General features: G+C 40.8%; 1 protein-coding gene across 1 annotated transcript in view; it reads right to left on the bottom strand.

Moving 5' to 3' along the window:
• Positions 1-16,790, bottom strand: part of ITGAV (integrin subunit alpha V) — a 93,377-nt gene that overhangs the window by 23,647 nt on the left and 52,940 nt on the right. The window contains exons 13-22 of the mRNA XM_038422732.2: positions 15,896-16,087; positions 15,716-15,761; positions 14,581-14,688; positions 13,047-13,105; positions 11,830-11,984; positions 11,186-11,323; positions 10,094-10,161; positions 7,409-7,556; positions 2,085-2,177; positions 1,245-1,324 (exon numbers count right to left, since the gene is read on the bottom strand). Of these exons, the coding sequence (XP_038278660.1) occupies positions 1,245-1,324; positions 2,085-2,177; positions 7,409-7,556; positions 10,094-10,161; positions 11,186-11,323; positions 11,830-11,984; positions 13,047-13,105; positions 14,581-14,688; positions 15,716-15,761; positions 15,896-16,087 (1,087 nt within the window). The remainder of the gene's footprint in view (positions 1-1,244; positions 1,325-2,084; positions 2,178-7,408; positions 7,557-10,093; positions 10,162-11,185; positions 11,324-11,829; positions 11,985-13,046; positions 13,106-14,580; positions 14,689-15,715; positions 15,762-15,895; positions 16,088-16,790) is intronic.

Below are 16,790 nucleotides of genomic sequence, written 5' to 3'. Positions count from 1 at the left end.
CAAGGCAAACTGCTGTGCCACTAAAATTGAAGGAAGGGGCTAAAATTATTATTCTTATCAGGAAAATGCATATATGTGTGAGTGTAATCCATTCATTGGGTTCTGGGGACAAAGTCCCCAAGGAGTGTGACAAAGTCACATGATGACTCAAGGACAAAGTGCTACATTTGAAGATTGGAGTTAACTTAAGAGGTGTAAAAATCATAACCGGAGAGATAGATTCCCATCGACTATGCATCACAGGAGGCCTGTGTGTTTTCTCCAGCAAGCACATAAATCTACTCCATTCATATGCTCCTGATAAATTTACTATTTTTATAGTATTGCCCAGAAGTCACCATTCAGGTTCTAGGCCTGGTTGTGCCAGGGGCTGTACAAAACACAAAGAAATAGTCTCTGCTCTGAACAGCATAAGTGAATAGCCCTGGCATGGAGTAGCACCTCCCATAATCACAAGTTCATTAGATATACAAGCCTGGCCTAATATGCTCTTAAGAGCATGCCTGCAGAGCAATGGGAGGTACTACCCAGTCTCAGGTGGGTGCAACTGCACTAGCTTTAATCTAGCTAGCACAGCTAAAAATAGCAGTGGCGATACAGCAGCACGGATGCCAGCTCGGGCTGACAATACAAGTACATACCCAGAGTTCCAGGCAGGCTCGTACAGCCTGAGTTGACGCCCACGCCTTCACTGCTATATGTACCGTGGTCACTAGATTACAGCTAGCGCAGGTGTGCCTAACCCAGCTGCAATCACACCTCAAGCTGCAGTGCAGACGTACCCATAGAAGGACTGGAATGTACAAGAAAAGGTCATTTTTAAAACAGAGGCTGCTGCTAGTCCTTCAAATGAACACGTTATTTCACATTTTGGCACTGCATGTGTGAAGAAGAGATCCAAACTGAACCCAGAATGCAAAATATTAAGCTCCGCTTCAAATACCTTATCTGTTTTGTACCCATTGTCATTAAATAGCACCATTTCATTTGTGCCACATCATGTGGAAGGAAAATCAACTGCATACAAACAGAACTGACCTTTTCCCTACATTACAAACAGAGAAGTGTTTTAAAGCAAGTTACATTGATGATAAAACATTTATGAAATAGAAAGGAAGAAATTAGCTCAGAACTAAATTGTAAATGATCAGTCCATAGCTTCATCATTTACCAAGGTATCTATTCAGTGCTAGCTACAGCATAAAGTAGATTGGGAGGAGTGGTGTTAGCATCTACATCCATACCTTCTAATTTGTAAGTCAAACTTCACAGAGGTGTCCATCTCTGACTGCTGATTCACACTGAAACGCAGGCCAGCTAATAGCTTAGAAAAAAAAACAAGTGACCAAAGTTTAGTGGAAACAGACTCAAGTTCATAACAAAAAGTGCTCAGCACTACTATTCGTTACTGAAAATGAACAAGGCTGGGGGTCACAGAGGAAGTGAAGGCAGACTGAACTAGCATTAAGGGCATCCAACTAAACAAGTGTGCCTCTCTCACTTGGTTGAGGTTGAGTTGCTGCCCCAGAAAAACGTAAAATTTGCTTCACATTTCCTCAGTTGTTTTTACATATTCCCAGACCCCATGTGCTGCGCCAGGAGGCAGCAGAGTCTAGTATACTGGACAAGTGTCTGGGAGTCAAGAAAATAAGATTCAATTCTGAGTTTTGTACTAATTCACCCAAGGTCATGCAGTGAATCACTTACTCTCTCTGCACCTCAGCGTCCCCATCCTCAAAATGGTTGGAAGTGACATGTATTCCCTTATGTAAATGGCCTTGAGATTTATGGGTGAAAAGTGCTATATAACAGTGCTTAGAATTATTACAGAATAATTCTAGGTAAAGTTGCATCATAAAAACCACGTACATTTTTTTCAGACCTTAGTTTACTGGCAAACTTGCAGCCAATTTTCGGAATGTTTTCTTTGAACTATTCTAACATGTGGGTGTCTTAAAATATATTTTGAGATCTAAATGTCAATGAGATTATATCTTCTAGCAGTATAAATGCGCATCTTCCTCAATGAATATGAAGAGTCATCTTCCTACCTCTTTTAAACCCCAGCCAGGCATTTGACTTACTTTAGTCCCAGCCTTCATGGGATTTCCAAGGTCACAGACCACCAGGCGAGTTTGATTCTCAGTTTTAAATGCACAGGATAGCCGTGCTAAAGCCTGCAATAAAAACAGGCATAGCTTAAAGAAGAGCAGTGCAATATTTTCTGGCATCAGTATGAAAGACAGGAAAAAAGTGCAAGCAAGTTGCATTAATTTAAATATTATTGGCCATTATTAATTAATATAATTATAATATAATTAATATTAATATAATCTAGTAGCAAACAGCTCTGAAAAAAATCTGGAGGTGAAAACCTCACAAGGTAGAAGGTGGTCTGTTTTCTCAAATATACAGTATAAAAGTCTAATACTCTTACTCATATTGGGTAGCAATAATCATTTTTAAGGCCTGAAGTATTTCTCAGGTTGAGTTCTCCACAGCTATGTGAAGTACCTATGGCTTTTCCACAGGGGAGTTAGTCTCTTAATAGATTTCAGAGTAGCAGCCGTGTTAGTCTGTATTCGCAAAAAGAAAAGGAGTACTTGTGGCACCTTAGAGACTAACAAATTTATTAGAGCATAAGCTTTCGTGAGCTACAGCTCACTTCATCGGATGCATTTGGTGGAAAAAACAGAGGAGAGATTATATATACAAACACACACACACAGAGAACATGAAACAATGGGTTTATCATACACACTGTAAGGAGAGTGATCACTTAAGATAAGCCATTACAGCAGCAGGGGGGGGAAAGGAGGAAAACCTTTCATGGAGACAGCAAGGTAGGCTAATTCCAGCAGTTAACAAGAATATCAGAGGAACAGTGGGGGTGGGGTGGGAGGGAGAAATAGTTTTACTTTGTGTAATGACTCATCCATTCCCAGTCCTCTATTCAAGCCTAAGTTAATTGTATCCAGTTTGCCAATTAATTCCAATTCAGCAGTCTCCTCGTTGGAGTCTGTTTTGAAGCTTTTTTGTTGAAGTATAGCCACTCTTAGGTCTGTGATCGAGTGACCAGAGAGATTGAAGTGTTCTCCAACTGGTTTTTGAATGTTATAATTCTTGACGTCTGATTTGTGTCCATTCATTCTTTTACGTAGGGACTGTCCAGTTTGGCCAATGTACATGGCAGAGGGGCATTGCTGGCACATGATGGCATATATCACATTGGTAGATGCGCAGGTGAACGAGCCTCTGATAGTGTGGCTGATGTGATTAGGCCCTATGATGGTATCCCTGAATAGATATGTGGACAGAGTTGGCAACGGGCTTTGTTGCAAGGATAGGTTCCTGGGTTAGTGGTTCTGTTGTGTGGTGTGTGGTTGCTGGTGAGTATTTGCTTCAGATTGGGGGGCTGTCTGTAAGCAAGGACTGGTCTGTCTCCCAAGATCTGTGAGAGTGATGGCTCATCCTTCAGGATAGGTTGTAGATCCTTGATGATGCGTTGGAGAGGTTTTAGTTGGGGGCTGAAGGTGATGGCTAGTGGCGTTCTGTTGTTTTCTTTGTTGGGCCTGTCCTGTAGTAGGTGACTTCTGGGTACTCTTCTGGCTCTGTCAATCTGTTTCTTCACTTCAGCAGCTGGGTATTGTAGTTGTAGGAATGCATGATAGAGATCTTGTAGGTGTTTGTCTCTGTCTGAGGGGTTGGAGCAAATGCCAAAAAGGTTTCCGATATAGGGTGGTGGTTATGTGACCATCGCTTATTAGCACCGTAATGTCCAGGAAGTGAATCTCTTGTGTGGACTGGTCCAGGCTGAGGTTGATGGTGGGATGGAAATTGTTGAAATCATGGTGGAATTCCTCAAGAGCTTCTTTTCCATGGGTCCAGATGATGAAGATGTCATCAATGTAGCGCAAGTAGAGTAGGGGCATTAGGGGACGAGAGCTGAGGAAGCGTTGTTCTAAGTCAGCCATAAAAACGTTGGCATACTGTGGGGCCATGCGGATACCCATCGCAGTGCCGCTGATTTGAAGGTATACATTGTCCCCAAATGTGAAATAGTTACGGGTCACGACAAAGTCACAAAGTTCAGCCACCGGGTTAGCCGTGACAGTATCGGGGATACTGTTCCTGACGGCTTGTAGTCCATCTTTGTGTGGAATGTTGGTGTAGAGGGTTTCTACATCCATAGTGGCTAGGATGGTGTTTTTAGGAAGATCACCAATGGACTGTAGTTTCCTCAGGAAATCGGTGGTGTCTCGAAGATAGCTGGGAGTGCTGGTAACGAAGGGCCTGAGGAGGGAGTCTACATAGCCAGACAATCCTGCTGTCAGGGTGCCAATGCCTGAGATGATGGGGCGTCCAGGATTTCCAGGTTTATGGATCTTGGGTAGCAGATAGAATACCCCAGGTCGGGGCTCCAGGGGTGTGTCTGTGCGGATTTCTTCTTGTGCTTTTTCAGGGAGTTTCTTGAGCAAATGCTGTAGTTTCTTTTGGTAACTCTCAGTGGGATCAGAGGGTAATGGCTTGTAGAAAGTGGTGTTGGAGAGCTGCCTAGTAGCCTCTTGTTCATACTCCGACCTATTCATGATGACGACAGCACCTCCTTTGTCAGCCTTTTTGATTATGATGTCAGAGTTGTTTCTGAGGCTGTGGATGGCACTGTGTTCTGCATGGCTGAGGTTATGGGGTAAGCGATGCTGCTTTTCCACAATTTCAGCTCGTGCACGTCGGCGGAAGCAGTCTATGTAGAAATCCAGGCTGCTGTTTCGACCTTCAGGAGGAGTCCACCCAGAATCCTTCTTTTTGTAGTGTTGGCAGGAAGGTCTCTGTGGGTTAATAGATTGGTCAGAGGTGTGTTGGAAATATTCCTTGAGTCGGAGACGTCGAAAATAGGATTCTAGGTCACCACAGAACTGTATCATGTTCGTGGGGGTGGAGGGGCAAAAGGAGAGGCCCCGAGATAGGACAGATTCTTCTGCTGGGCTAAGAGTATAGTTGGATAGATTAACAATATTGCTGGGTGGGTTACGGGAACCATTGTTGTGGCCCCTTGTGGCATATAGTAGTTTAGATAGCTTAATTTCCTTTTTCTTTTGTAGAGAAGCAAAGTGTGTTTTGTAAATGGCTTGTCTAGTTTTTGTAAAGTCCAGCCACGAGGAAGTTTGTGTGGAAGGTTGGTTCTTTATGAGAGTATCCAGTTTTGAGAGCTCATTCTTAATCTTTCCCTGTTTGCTGTAGAGGATGTTGATCAGGTGGTTCCGCAGTTTCTTTGAGAGTGTGTGGCACAAGCTGTCAGCATAGTCTGTGTGGTATGTAGATTGTAATGGATTTTTTACCTTCAGTCCTTTCGGTATGATGTCCATCTGTTTGCATTTGGAGAGGAAGATGATGTCTCTTAATACTTCACTTTAAGAGAGACAAGTCTTTGAAGGCAAAATGCCAGTAGCTTCTCAGAAGCAGTCCTTATCAGAGACATCAGGTTTTGATTAAGTCCACAGCGCACAAGTTAACAGATGACAGATCTAGGGTAGGAGAAGGCAAACCTCTCTCAACATGCCATTTGAAGTATGACTCAGGATACCCAAGGGCACACTATCATATGGAACTAAAGGAGTGGTGCCCACTATGACAGTGAACAACAACAGAGCTAAGGAGGCTTAAACAAAAGGATTCCCCCGCCCCTTTCTTAAGAGCAGGTGCTCTCTTTACAAGTATGGAAGAGGGATAATCCAACTTCATTTTGTGCATCCTACAGACCTTGGCTATCAAAGAAGTGTGATAACTTGCATCAAAGGTAAGGTTTGTCTTAGCATCCTGGCAGTCCAACTAAACCTAGGGTTCTTCAGCTGTTGAGGGCTGTTCCTCCTCCCTGGGCTGACTAGTTGAGGGTAGGGGGACAGTGCATGTGTGTTGACACATCAGAGGTCACCATGTAGAAGACATCAGAAGGAGAGCAATCCAGTCAGTCTACGTTGCAAGAACTCATGGCAAAAATAGCATTTACCGATTCATCTCAGCATTCTCCAACTTTGTGGCCATTTTAAACAAGCCTATAGGTCAAAGGCCTAACTGTGTTGAGAGAAAACGAGGATGGGGGAAGTTCTGGAAGCACAGTGGGATCTAAGCACTCTCTAAGGCAGAGCACTACTGGGAAACTTCACAGAAGCTTCAAGAATCAGCATTGGTGCTTAGAGATTGGTTGCTTGTGCCTGTGCAAGTGTGATGCCAACGAAAACGCATTTAGAGAATCTGTATGTCCCTTCCAAGAAATACAAACATCTCAGAAGGCTACGGGGGCAGCAGTTAAAAGTCAATCCCAAATACTCCATGTGACCAAGAGAATTGAAGCCCCTTAATTTATGAGGATTCTGCAGTTACAAAATTTCCAGCAGAATCCACTCTTTGATTTTTCCCTTTGTTCTTCACTTGTGTGGCAGGGAGGGAGTAGCAGAACCCAAATATTATTCTTTGTCTCTTAGATTTGCTCAGCTCTTTACCCAGGATATGAAATGCTGAGTCTGAATATAAATTAATTAGCAAAGGTGTTGTTCAAAGACCTGTGCCAGAAATAATTTGTATGTATTCACTGCAGCTGTGTGCAGTCTATCCATTGTTGCTTAACAACTCTCTCCTGAATCAGAATAATTCAGCTCTGAAGTTCGAGCTGGGCATCTGCTCGGGCAATTTCAAAGTTATTGTGATCACCTGACTAATTGGAAGGCTAACACAGAATATCTGTAATTTCTGGGACCGAGTTAGAGAGAGTTTAGAGCAGGAGAATATTAGTGCACCCAGTCTAATAACTGGTGATCTAGAGCCCCTCTTAGAATAGCTTACTTTTGGGAACTCTTTCCTAAAAGGTAAAATAGTGTGTTGTGCTACTGACATATACGCTTGGAGTGCACAAAACTACATAAGGCAGGCAAGAAAGAGAGTATGTGCTGGGAGGCCAGAACAATTCACTAGAAAGTTGTGGTTTTAATATTTCCCACACATTGCTTTGACTTTCTGGTTTCATCTGGTACCAGAAACATAAGTGTCACTGTAGATAAAGTTTCAGAGTAGCAGCCGTGGTAGTCTGTATCCGCAAAAAGAAAAGGAGTACTTGTGTCACCTTAGAGACTAACAAATGTATTTGAGCATAAGCTTTCGTGAGCTACAGCTGCACTTTGACATTAACCAGAAACAAAGTAAGTACTGTACCACAGAATTCCTGCAAGGACATCCGTTCTAATGAAATCTCCAATAAAGTTTTACACAGCCAAGAGGTTTGGGTGAACATCTGAATTTTTAGGCTTAATTAAAGACTGAAGTTTATGCAGCACTAAGAGCCCAATCCTGCAAACCTCCACATGAATAAATGCAACAGGACTACTCACAGGAAGAAAGCAAATTAGAAACTTACCTCATTGTTACGAACAACACCAATGAAGTCTGCTTGGGGTGGAATGATAACAAAGAGTTCGGCTTCATAGGCTCCTTCCCCTTGGTTCTGGGCATCGACAATCAGGGTTAAAGGATTGTCATCTCCAATATAGATCTGCTTCTGATCACTGAGCAAGCACAGCAAATGCAAAAGTGAATACTGTGTTCACATAAAGTAGTGATGCTTAACAGTTAGGATTTACAGAAACAAGAGACATTGCACTAGAGCATTAGGGGTCACCACAGTTAACTTGCAATAAATCTTTTATAGCTCAAAAAATACAACTTGCAATGGATTTTAAAGGGGAAAAGATACGTCACTGGCAATAATGGAGCAAATATGAAATGTCATTAGGAGGAACTGTCCCTGACAAAGCATCTTCTCAATTAAAAAACAAAACAAACAAACCAACCACAACACCACACACACTTCCTAACCACAGAACAGCAGATAAATGATAAGGGCTAGATCCCCAGGTATGCCCTTGCTATTTTAATAACTACAAACATGCATTTTATATATAAAGGTACACACACACACACACACACACACACACACACACACACAGTGCAAACTCAGCTTAAAGTTAACTACAGAGCCGCAAGCAGCATCTCCAAAAAAACACACACATTTATATCACTTTCTAATAATTCCAGATAAATGTAAAAGATTTTCCCTAAATAATCTTTGAAAATGTTGCATATAAACTACAAGGGACCCAAATTTTCTCTGAATTGGTATAAAATTTCTCAAGCGTAAGAGTATAAGAATGGCTATACTGGGTCAAACCAATACTCCACCTAGCCCAGTGTTCTGTCTTCCAACAGTTGCCAATGCGAGGAGATACAGAGGGAATGAACAGAACAGGACAATTATCAAGTGATCAATTCCCTGTTGTCCTATCCCAGCTTCTGGCAAGCAGAGGTTTAGGGATACCCAGAGCACAGGTTTGTGTCCCTGACCATCTTGGCTAACAGCCATTGATGGACCTAGCCTCCATGAACTTCTCTCTGTCTCTTCTTAAACCATTTATGCTTTTGGCCTTCACAACATCCCTGGCAATGAGTTCCACAGGTTGACTGTGTGTTGTGTGAAGAAGTACTTCCTTATATTTGTTTTAAACCTGCTGCCTATTACTTTCATTGGGTGACCCATGGTTCTTGTGTAACGTGAACGCAATGCAAACACTTCTTTATTCACTTCCTCCACATCATTTATGATTTTATAGACCTCTATCATTTTCCTCCTTAATCATCTCTTTTCTAAATTGAACAGACACTGTCATTTAAATCTCTACTCATGTGGAAGCATACCCCTAATAATTTGTATTGGCCTTCTCTGTATCTTTTCTAATTCTAATATATCTTTTCTGAGATGGGGTGACCAGAACTGTACGAAGTATTCAAGATGCGAGTATTCCATGCATTTATATACAGTAGAACCTCAAAGTTAGGAACAGCTTGTTTGTAACTCTGAAATGTTCATAACTCCAAAGTTAGGATTGTTCTTTCAGAAGTTTACAACTGAACATTGACTTAATACAGCTTTGAAACTTTACTATGCAGAAGAAAAATGCTGCTTTTAACCATCTTAATTTAAATGAAAAAAGCATAGAAACAGTTTCCTTAACTTGTCAAATCTTTTTTTTTTAAAACTCTCCCTTCATTTTTTTTAGTAGTTTACATTTAACAGTACTGTACAATTTTTTGTGGGCGCGCGCGCGCTGCCTGATTGTGTACTTCTGGTTCCAAATGAGGTGTGTGGCTGACCAGTCAGTTCGTAACTCTGGTGTTCGTAACTCTGAGGTTCTACTGTAATGGCATTATAATATTTTCTGTCTTATTATCTATTCCTTTCCTAATGGTTCCTAACAGAGTTTGCTTTCTTGACTGCCACTGCATACTGAGCAGATGTTTTCAGAGAACTATTCACAGTGACTACAAGATCTCTTAAGTGGTAATAGCTAATTAAGACCCCATCATTTTGTATGTAGAGCTGGGGTTATGTTTTCCTACATGAATTACTTTGCACTTCATCTGCCACTTTGTTTCCCAGTCACACAGCTGAGTGAGATCCCTTTGTAATTTTTTGCAGTCAGCTTTGGACTTAACCTTGAGTAATTTTATATCATCTGCAAACTTTGCCATCTAATGGGGTGCGTATGTGTGTACATACTCATGTATGCTTGTACGATTGCCCTCTGCTGGATAAAAATCACACCTTTTCATGTGTCTAACTGCTTCTAGTAGCAGCTATGAAACCGTGGTATAGCCCTTTGGTTTGTAGCTGAAGATTCTACATGCTCTGCTTTCCTTGTCATATGTTTTCACTTTAGCTGAGACAATGATGACTATATGTATGCAGCCACGGTGTCTTTACAGGAGTTTAGTTTCTCCTCACAACTCATTTATGTTAACAGCACTCAGTCACAATGGGAAAACAGGTTCCCCTAGGCCATGATCCAGCAAAAACAACTTATGCACATGCTTCAATTTTACATTCTGAGTACTCCCAATGATTTCATTTCATTCCATTCAATGGGACTACTCACAGTACACAAGATATATGTAGGGTTGGAGCCTTACATAGGAAGTTTACCTTTCCCAATAATATTTTTCCATATTTATTAGATGTTATTTTTCCAGTTCAAACTCTGAAATTTACCTGCGTACTGCAACCTGCAATTTCGGTTTGCAGATATTATCTTCACCACAGTCCAGCAGGATGTGTGTCTATGCAAAATCAATTATGGCTTTAATAAGTTCAGCCCATTAATTCATACATGTATCTTCATCAGCACAATTCCCTTATCACTGCTTTTTTCAAAGGCTTTTTTGGAACAATTCTCATTAGGGGAACTGTTTACTTGTCTCTACATACATAAATTATGAAAAAAGAAACAGTTTTTATGCATGCTGTATGCCCCTTTACACTTGCCCACTATGTAATTCTAAAGCCAATGTCTTTATTATGTATTTGCAGTTCATCTTATATAAATCATATCTGTTTCTTTACCATCACATCTCCACTATGCTCTCTGTGCAAAGCTTGGAATAAAAAGGTAGAAATCAAGTTGTTTGAAAGAACTGCAAGGACAAATTACTAGTCTACAGAGCATCTCTGAAACTTATAAAAATGTAAGCATAAGACTGTAGGCAGCATAAGATCAGGAACAATTTCTAGGAACCCTGTACTCCAGAATGGGAAACAGCAAAAAAATTTTTTAGAGATGACTGCATCTTTTGAGGTATCGGGTTAAAAAGGGAGGAGGAGGAGTGCTCACTGATCTACGAACACCAATAAGCTGCAGGAGTGAACTGCATGTTGCAGTGAGTAACTTACTCTTTCCTCTCCCTGGAAACTTCACATAGGTATGGCAAGTACAGCAGCTCAAAATGAGAAAATGGATTAAAAGCTCTCACCCTTCTGGACCAGCATGCCTACTGCTGACCTGACCTCTGTTTTCTGTAATACAGCTAAATATGATGGGTGAAAAAGAGCTCAGCTCTAAAGACTAGGGTGTGTCTAATGCCAAAGAGTAACGTATAAAAGAGAAAAAAAATATATACGTGTATTTGGAAAACATTTTCAAAATTCAGTGCCTACAGCTAGACCCCTATATCCATATTTAGGTGTCCTGATATTTTCAGAGGTGTTTCCAAAAATAAGGCCACTAGTTTAACATTATGTGGATTTAGGCACCAAAGGCTAAAAACATTGTCTATTCTGTTTAATCAAAAACTGTCAGGAATATACCTGTCTGCTAATGTTAGCAGGAGTGAACTGGTTGAGGATGGGCTGTAATCCAGATGAGTCTGTGGCTGTTTTGTAATCCAACCGATATTCCATAAAAACGGTGATCGGAGTAAGTTTGTCTCTAAACTCAGATTCATCCTGGAGGAGAAATGATTCAGGTCGTTCTTAAATCAGAACAAAAGAACCCAGAGGCGCACTGGATTCAAATCAAAAGCCTACCAATATTGGGTACTATTATTATTTATCGGTTGTATTATGCACTTGGAGTCCCAAACCAAGATCAGAGCCCCATTATGCTAGCTGCTCCACAAACAAAGAGAAAATCCCAGCTCTAAAGAACTTACAATCTAAATATACAAGACAGACAATGTTAGTGTTAGTATGTCCATTTTACAGATGGGAAATTGAGGCACGCAGAGAGATTTAAATGATTTCCCCAAGGACGCATAGGAAGTCTGAGGCAGGGCTGAGAACTGACTCTCCAAACCCAGCCCAGTGGTTTTAATCACAAAACCATCCTTTTTCTATAGCAATAATAATTCAGGGCAAACAACAACAACTCTGGTAATTACAGCTCTTTATTCAATGTGTATAATAAGGCAAAAGACATTTGCCCTAAAAGTTTAATTGAAGTGACCTCTTACCCTCAGAAAAGCCTGAAGTTCCTCACAACGCATTGTGCCCCCTTTGACCAGTGTCATATTCTTAGAGTGACCAGGCTGTTTGTTGTGGAGAAACAGAGCTCTCCTTAAGGCTCCTTTTTGCTTAAGCTTATCCAACAGCAGTTCCACTTGGAAGGCTATCAAATCCAAAGCATTTGAGTTAGGAATTTCTTGACCACCCATATGCATAGCAGGCTCCTCTCAGCTAATAAGTCACAAGTGGACTTCAGCTGTAATGGCAATCTAACTGCTGTGCCCTCTTAAAAACTTGTATTTTTTTCAAATACTAAATCCGTCATCACAATATTGTAACAGAGGTTGATATTGTAATAAAATGAGACCTCAAATCTTCTGCTCAACACTGTAAGCATATTATTTTTGAAGACAAATCTTCAAGTAATAGGTTTGCCTCTATATTGGGATTTCTTTATGAAAGCAGAAGTTAGGATTTTTTTCCAGAGACAGCAGCAATCTTACATCCACAATATATATCCTCCAGTTTTATTATTACTAATCTAATCATAGCTTAATATATTTGATATGGATCCACAACTTAAAATACAATACATTTCCTTCTACATAAACCTTGCCAGATCATATATCTATTACCCACACTGAAAGTTTCCTGTAATTGGCAGTATAATCAATCAGAAACCATCAGTCTGTTGCACTGCAAAAACCTACATAGAGCCACCATATAAGCCTCTTAGAATGAATCTTTTATTGAAACTGGTCCGATTCTCATCCATGCCAATGGGAGTCTTTCCATTGACTTGAATGGGAGTTGGATTAGGCCCTTAGAATCTGAATTACCATCTCCACTGTTAGTTCTATTAATATACCAAAGGGAACTGTTTATCTAAAATTCCCTTTTGTAGATACAGCTAAAGAGCTGATCTGCCAGATGACAAGTGCTGTCAGGCCTCAATTCAGCAAGCCCACTTAAGCACATGCTTAAAGCCCATTCAATTTCGTAGGACCTAATATGCTTAAAGTATAATCGATATTTAAATTCACCGCTGAACTGGGACTTCACTTCCGAATAACTTGAATGATGTCTAAAGGGGCTCAGCACTGGGAAGGATCAAGCTCTATACTGAAAAAGCAATTACTTCACTGATTAAGAAACAGTTATGACCAGGATTCATGTTTACAGACAATTTGAAAAGACTGACATTTTTTAAAACAGCAAAACTTACTGAGTTTATTTGGGAGCTTTCCTTTGCCATCAGCTGTTAAGCAGAACTTTACTTTAAAGCTGTTTAAAAAAGATTTCAAAAAAGCATATCTGATTACATATTTTTCAGCAGAATGTGGTTTAAAAGCGCTCTCCCATAACTTTCCCAGTTCAAAGTTTTTTTTGTTTTTGTTTTTTTTTTTTGAACAAAGAGAGAGACTCCAAACCCAGTCCACTCCCAAAGTTCAATCCTCATAGCCAAAGAAATCAGAACAGATTAATGACGGTTTCTTTAGTTCCATCTCGTTCCAGTGGGGTCATGGGGCGCTGTCCAAAACCTGCCCTGCTCCTTCTCCATTTATGAGGACAAGTGAATATACAAAAACAGGTCATGTGTTTTTTCACCCCAACTGGAGCAGGTAGAAAACTTAATGCATTGCTCTCAGTCTGCACTCCCAACCTGGGAGAAAACTGGAAATTTCAGAAGATATGGGATGATGTTCTTTCCATATGGGGAAGTTTAACGTTGGGGAGGTTTTTCAAGAGCGGGGGGTACAAAATACCCTGAAGCATGTTCGGCAGCCACTCTTTAGGTTTAGGAAGTAAACCTTGCAGAATTATAGCTCTGGGGACTGAAGTACCAGAGAGAGCCATCAACCTTAAACACGACTGTGGAGAACGCATATAGCAGTTTATTCGGCTCAGGGCACCTCTACACTGAAGGGTCATTGTTGATTGGGGAATAGCTCTTACCACTATAACAATTTAAAACTTCAAGATGGACAGCGACGGTAGAAATGCAGAGCCTTTAGAGTTTGATTAGCCTTATAATGTTCACTTGTGAAGATCACAGTTCAAATTGTGCGGTAGGCCAGAAATGAAAGTGAGCTGGGGTTCTTGACCTATATTGTTAAAGAACTCCACAGTGGGGAACAACTGGCAGCCTGGGCTTTGAGGAGTCCAGGCCTAAAAAGGCAGGGCGATTGCAGTCCAGAACTGAATTGTTAAAACAGAACTGCTAGAGGGAGTTTGCAAGACATCTGGTCCCAACACACCCAGCTCAGACCAACCTTAGTGGTCTCTTACTTTCCTGAACAATGAATTAATTCTTATCAGTAATAGTAAATGTTTATGCAATAATTTTGCAAGCGATTATACAAGCATTCATCCACAAGATGCTGAACCTTGGTTCTGACATTCATTAGGAACCCAGGACCTGTAGAAATTTCCAAAATGAAACTGAAGACTCTCTTATTTTCACTGATATACAGCTGTTCAGCTCTTAGCTGATTTAATTGCAGAGATTTTACTCTATTCAGTGGAAACATTTTCCCATCTGTGAATGAAAGGTGAAAAGTGAGGATCAAATCCAAAGTCCACTGAAGTCACTGGGAGTCTTTCCATTGATTTTAACGGGATTTGGCTCAAGCCCCAAGTGTGCTTGCTTTGCTTTGCTTTGCCTAGCCATTCAGAAAATCCAGTTTCATTTTTTAAAATCTCTTTATTAGTTAAATTCTCAAGGCCGAGAGGGTAGAAGTAAAAACAAACCACTTTACCATGAAACTTTCACACCGGTATCTGGCAGTTCACAGATTTTTTCCTCAGGATTTAGAATGGTCGGGTTAACTTCTAAGCCGGCGTTTACACTGATAACTGGTCTAGCCCTGTAGATGAAAGTAAATACATTTGTGTGAACAATGACACTCGTATAACACTACATGACAAAATTCTTCATAGTATGAAAAATGTTATACATTAAGTAAAGCCAAAAATAATAGATACAGAATGTAATGATAGAGCAGCAGATGGGAAAAAGATACGAGAAGTTTTTTCATTGAATTCAAAGAGATGGAAAGTAGATGGGGCAGAGAGTTAAAGAAAAGCTGCCCCAGATACCAGGAGCTGTGGACTCTCACATCAGTACTACCAAAACGTCAGAATGAATCAAGACGAGGCAGATGCAGAAAAGTAGAGGGAACAGGGAAGGGAGTGGAATGAGATCAGTCTCCTCCAAAGAACTTGAGTGAATACATGCAGAACTGAAGAACCTTAATGACACTTTTAAACTAGATTCCTAATGGTTCTATTGTAACTTTACACCGTACCCTGGGTAAGGGGTAGGGAACAGCTACATGGCCCCAGAAGCAGATCAGACAATGAGTTGGCACTCTACCGCAATTCCTCCCCTTCTCCCCCCTTTCTCTGAGGAGAGAAAGTTACTTCCCTTTTTTGTGAAGCAGCCATGAACTTTTTTGTGCTCAAGTTAATACTCTGGCCTGAGAAAATGCCCCACTCTGCCCCTCTCTCACAGGAGGAGTTGCCCATAATGAGTCAGGAGCTCGCAGAACTGTCAAGGATGAGAGCAGGTTTGCACATCTCACCAGCCAGCAGCATTCTACACCTGCAGGCCTCTGGAGAACTGTCGCTCAGGGGAGGCCATGGAGGAAGAGCTCATGCAGTGTTTTCTCTCAGCTCTGGACACATCCATCAGAAGCAAATAATAGATTATGGACCACACAGTAACACAGTGGAAAGAATGAGGTAACCACTTTTATCCATGTCATTTTGCAATGCAGCAAGACAGAACTTCAGACTCTCTCTCTCCTATTTCTGTTCCACTCTGTAATCTACAATTTGCACTGAGCTTTCCTCCTGCCTGCACTTACATGAGAACATGCACCATGTGCCTACCTGTACAAAACAGCTCTGTCAACACCAAAGGCTCCGACAATCAAATCTGGAAAGGAGAAAGAAATGCTAGATTTGAGAGTTTATCCTTTTTTTAAAAAGGGACACTAGTTGGTCAGACATACAAAAGCGATGCAGTCAAAATACTGCAACTGTTCTAAAGCTAAGTCAAGAAAAAAGCACCTGGATATCCATTTTTATCCACATCAGTGGCTCCTTTCAGTGAGTACCCAAAACTTGGTGGCATAGTATGGGCAGCCCACTGTCCTTCAAGAATCTGAGATGGCACTGCATTCAAACCTGTCGCTCTTCCATTGTAGATGTAAACAACCCCTCTTTTGTCCTCTCCACCATAGGGTGCAGCAACTGCAATATCTGTGAACCAAAAGCAATAGCCTTAATGTCTCCCAATATAAACAAAGAGAACTTCTTTGTGCTGACACTGAACAATTCATATGGGCAAAAAATATAGTTACAGCAGAGTGATTTCAGTACATGGCAGCAAGTTGATAATTCTCTACTATTCTCTGAAAGGTTTATCTATCTACACCCTCTTTTCTGTTTTATATAACTTGTAGGGTCCTGAGATTTTCCAGGATGACACCAAAATTAATGTTTAAGGAGCACATGTACTGTAGACTTATCTGCAACACAGAAGGGCCCAGTCCTGCAAACACACTTTTTCAACCTATCTGGAGTCTGGGTATTTAACACTTTCCCCTAAAACACCCAGGATGGTCACTTCTGGAGACAACTCACCAAACTAGGTTTCATTAACATAATCATGTTCATCCAGAGGTTCAAGATTTTTAATGGCTCCTACATACCTAAACCAGCCGAGTACAACATAGTTATTAGATCCTAAGCGCTATGTTGATGAGTGTTTGGCCATATACCATAAGCAGAATTTTAAATTAATGCAATTGTGCCACAACTCAATAAGTCTGAGAACACTTCTATTAGCAGTGAATGATAAATGGGAGTAAACAAAACGCTAATCTGATTCCTTACAGGAAACGCAACTAAAAAACAAGTCAGTACTTTGGAAGTGTATATAAAATCTGAATTTAACAGTGTC

Source organism: Dermochelys coriacea, chromosome 11 (assembly GCF_009764565.3).
Source record: "Dermochelys coriacea isolate rDerCor1 chromosome 11, rDerCor1.pri.v4, whole genome shotgun sequence".
In the NCBI taxonomy this organism is placed as follows: domain Eukaryota; kingdom Metazoa; phylum Chordata; order Testudines; family Dermochelyidae; genus Dermochelys; species Dermochelys coriacea.
The sequence above is the reverse complement of the archived record's forward strand: the minus strand, read 5'-3'. Positions and strand labels throughout refer to the sequence as shown.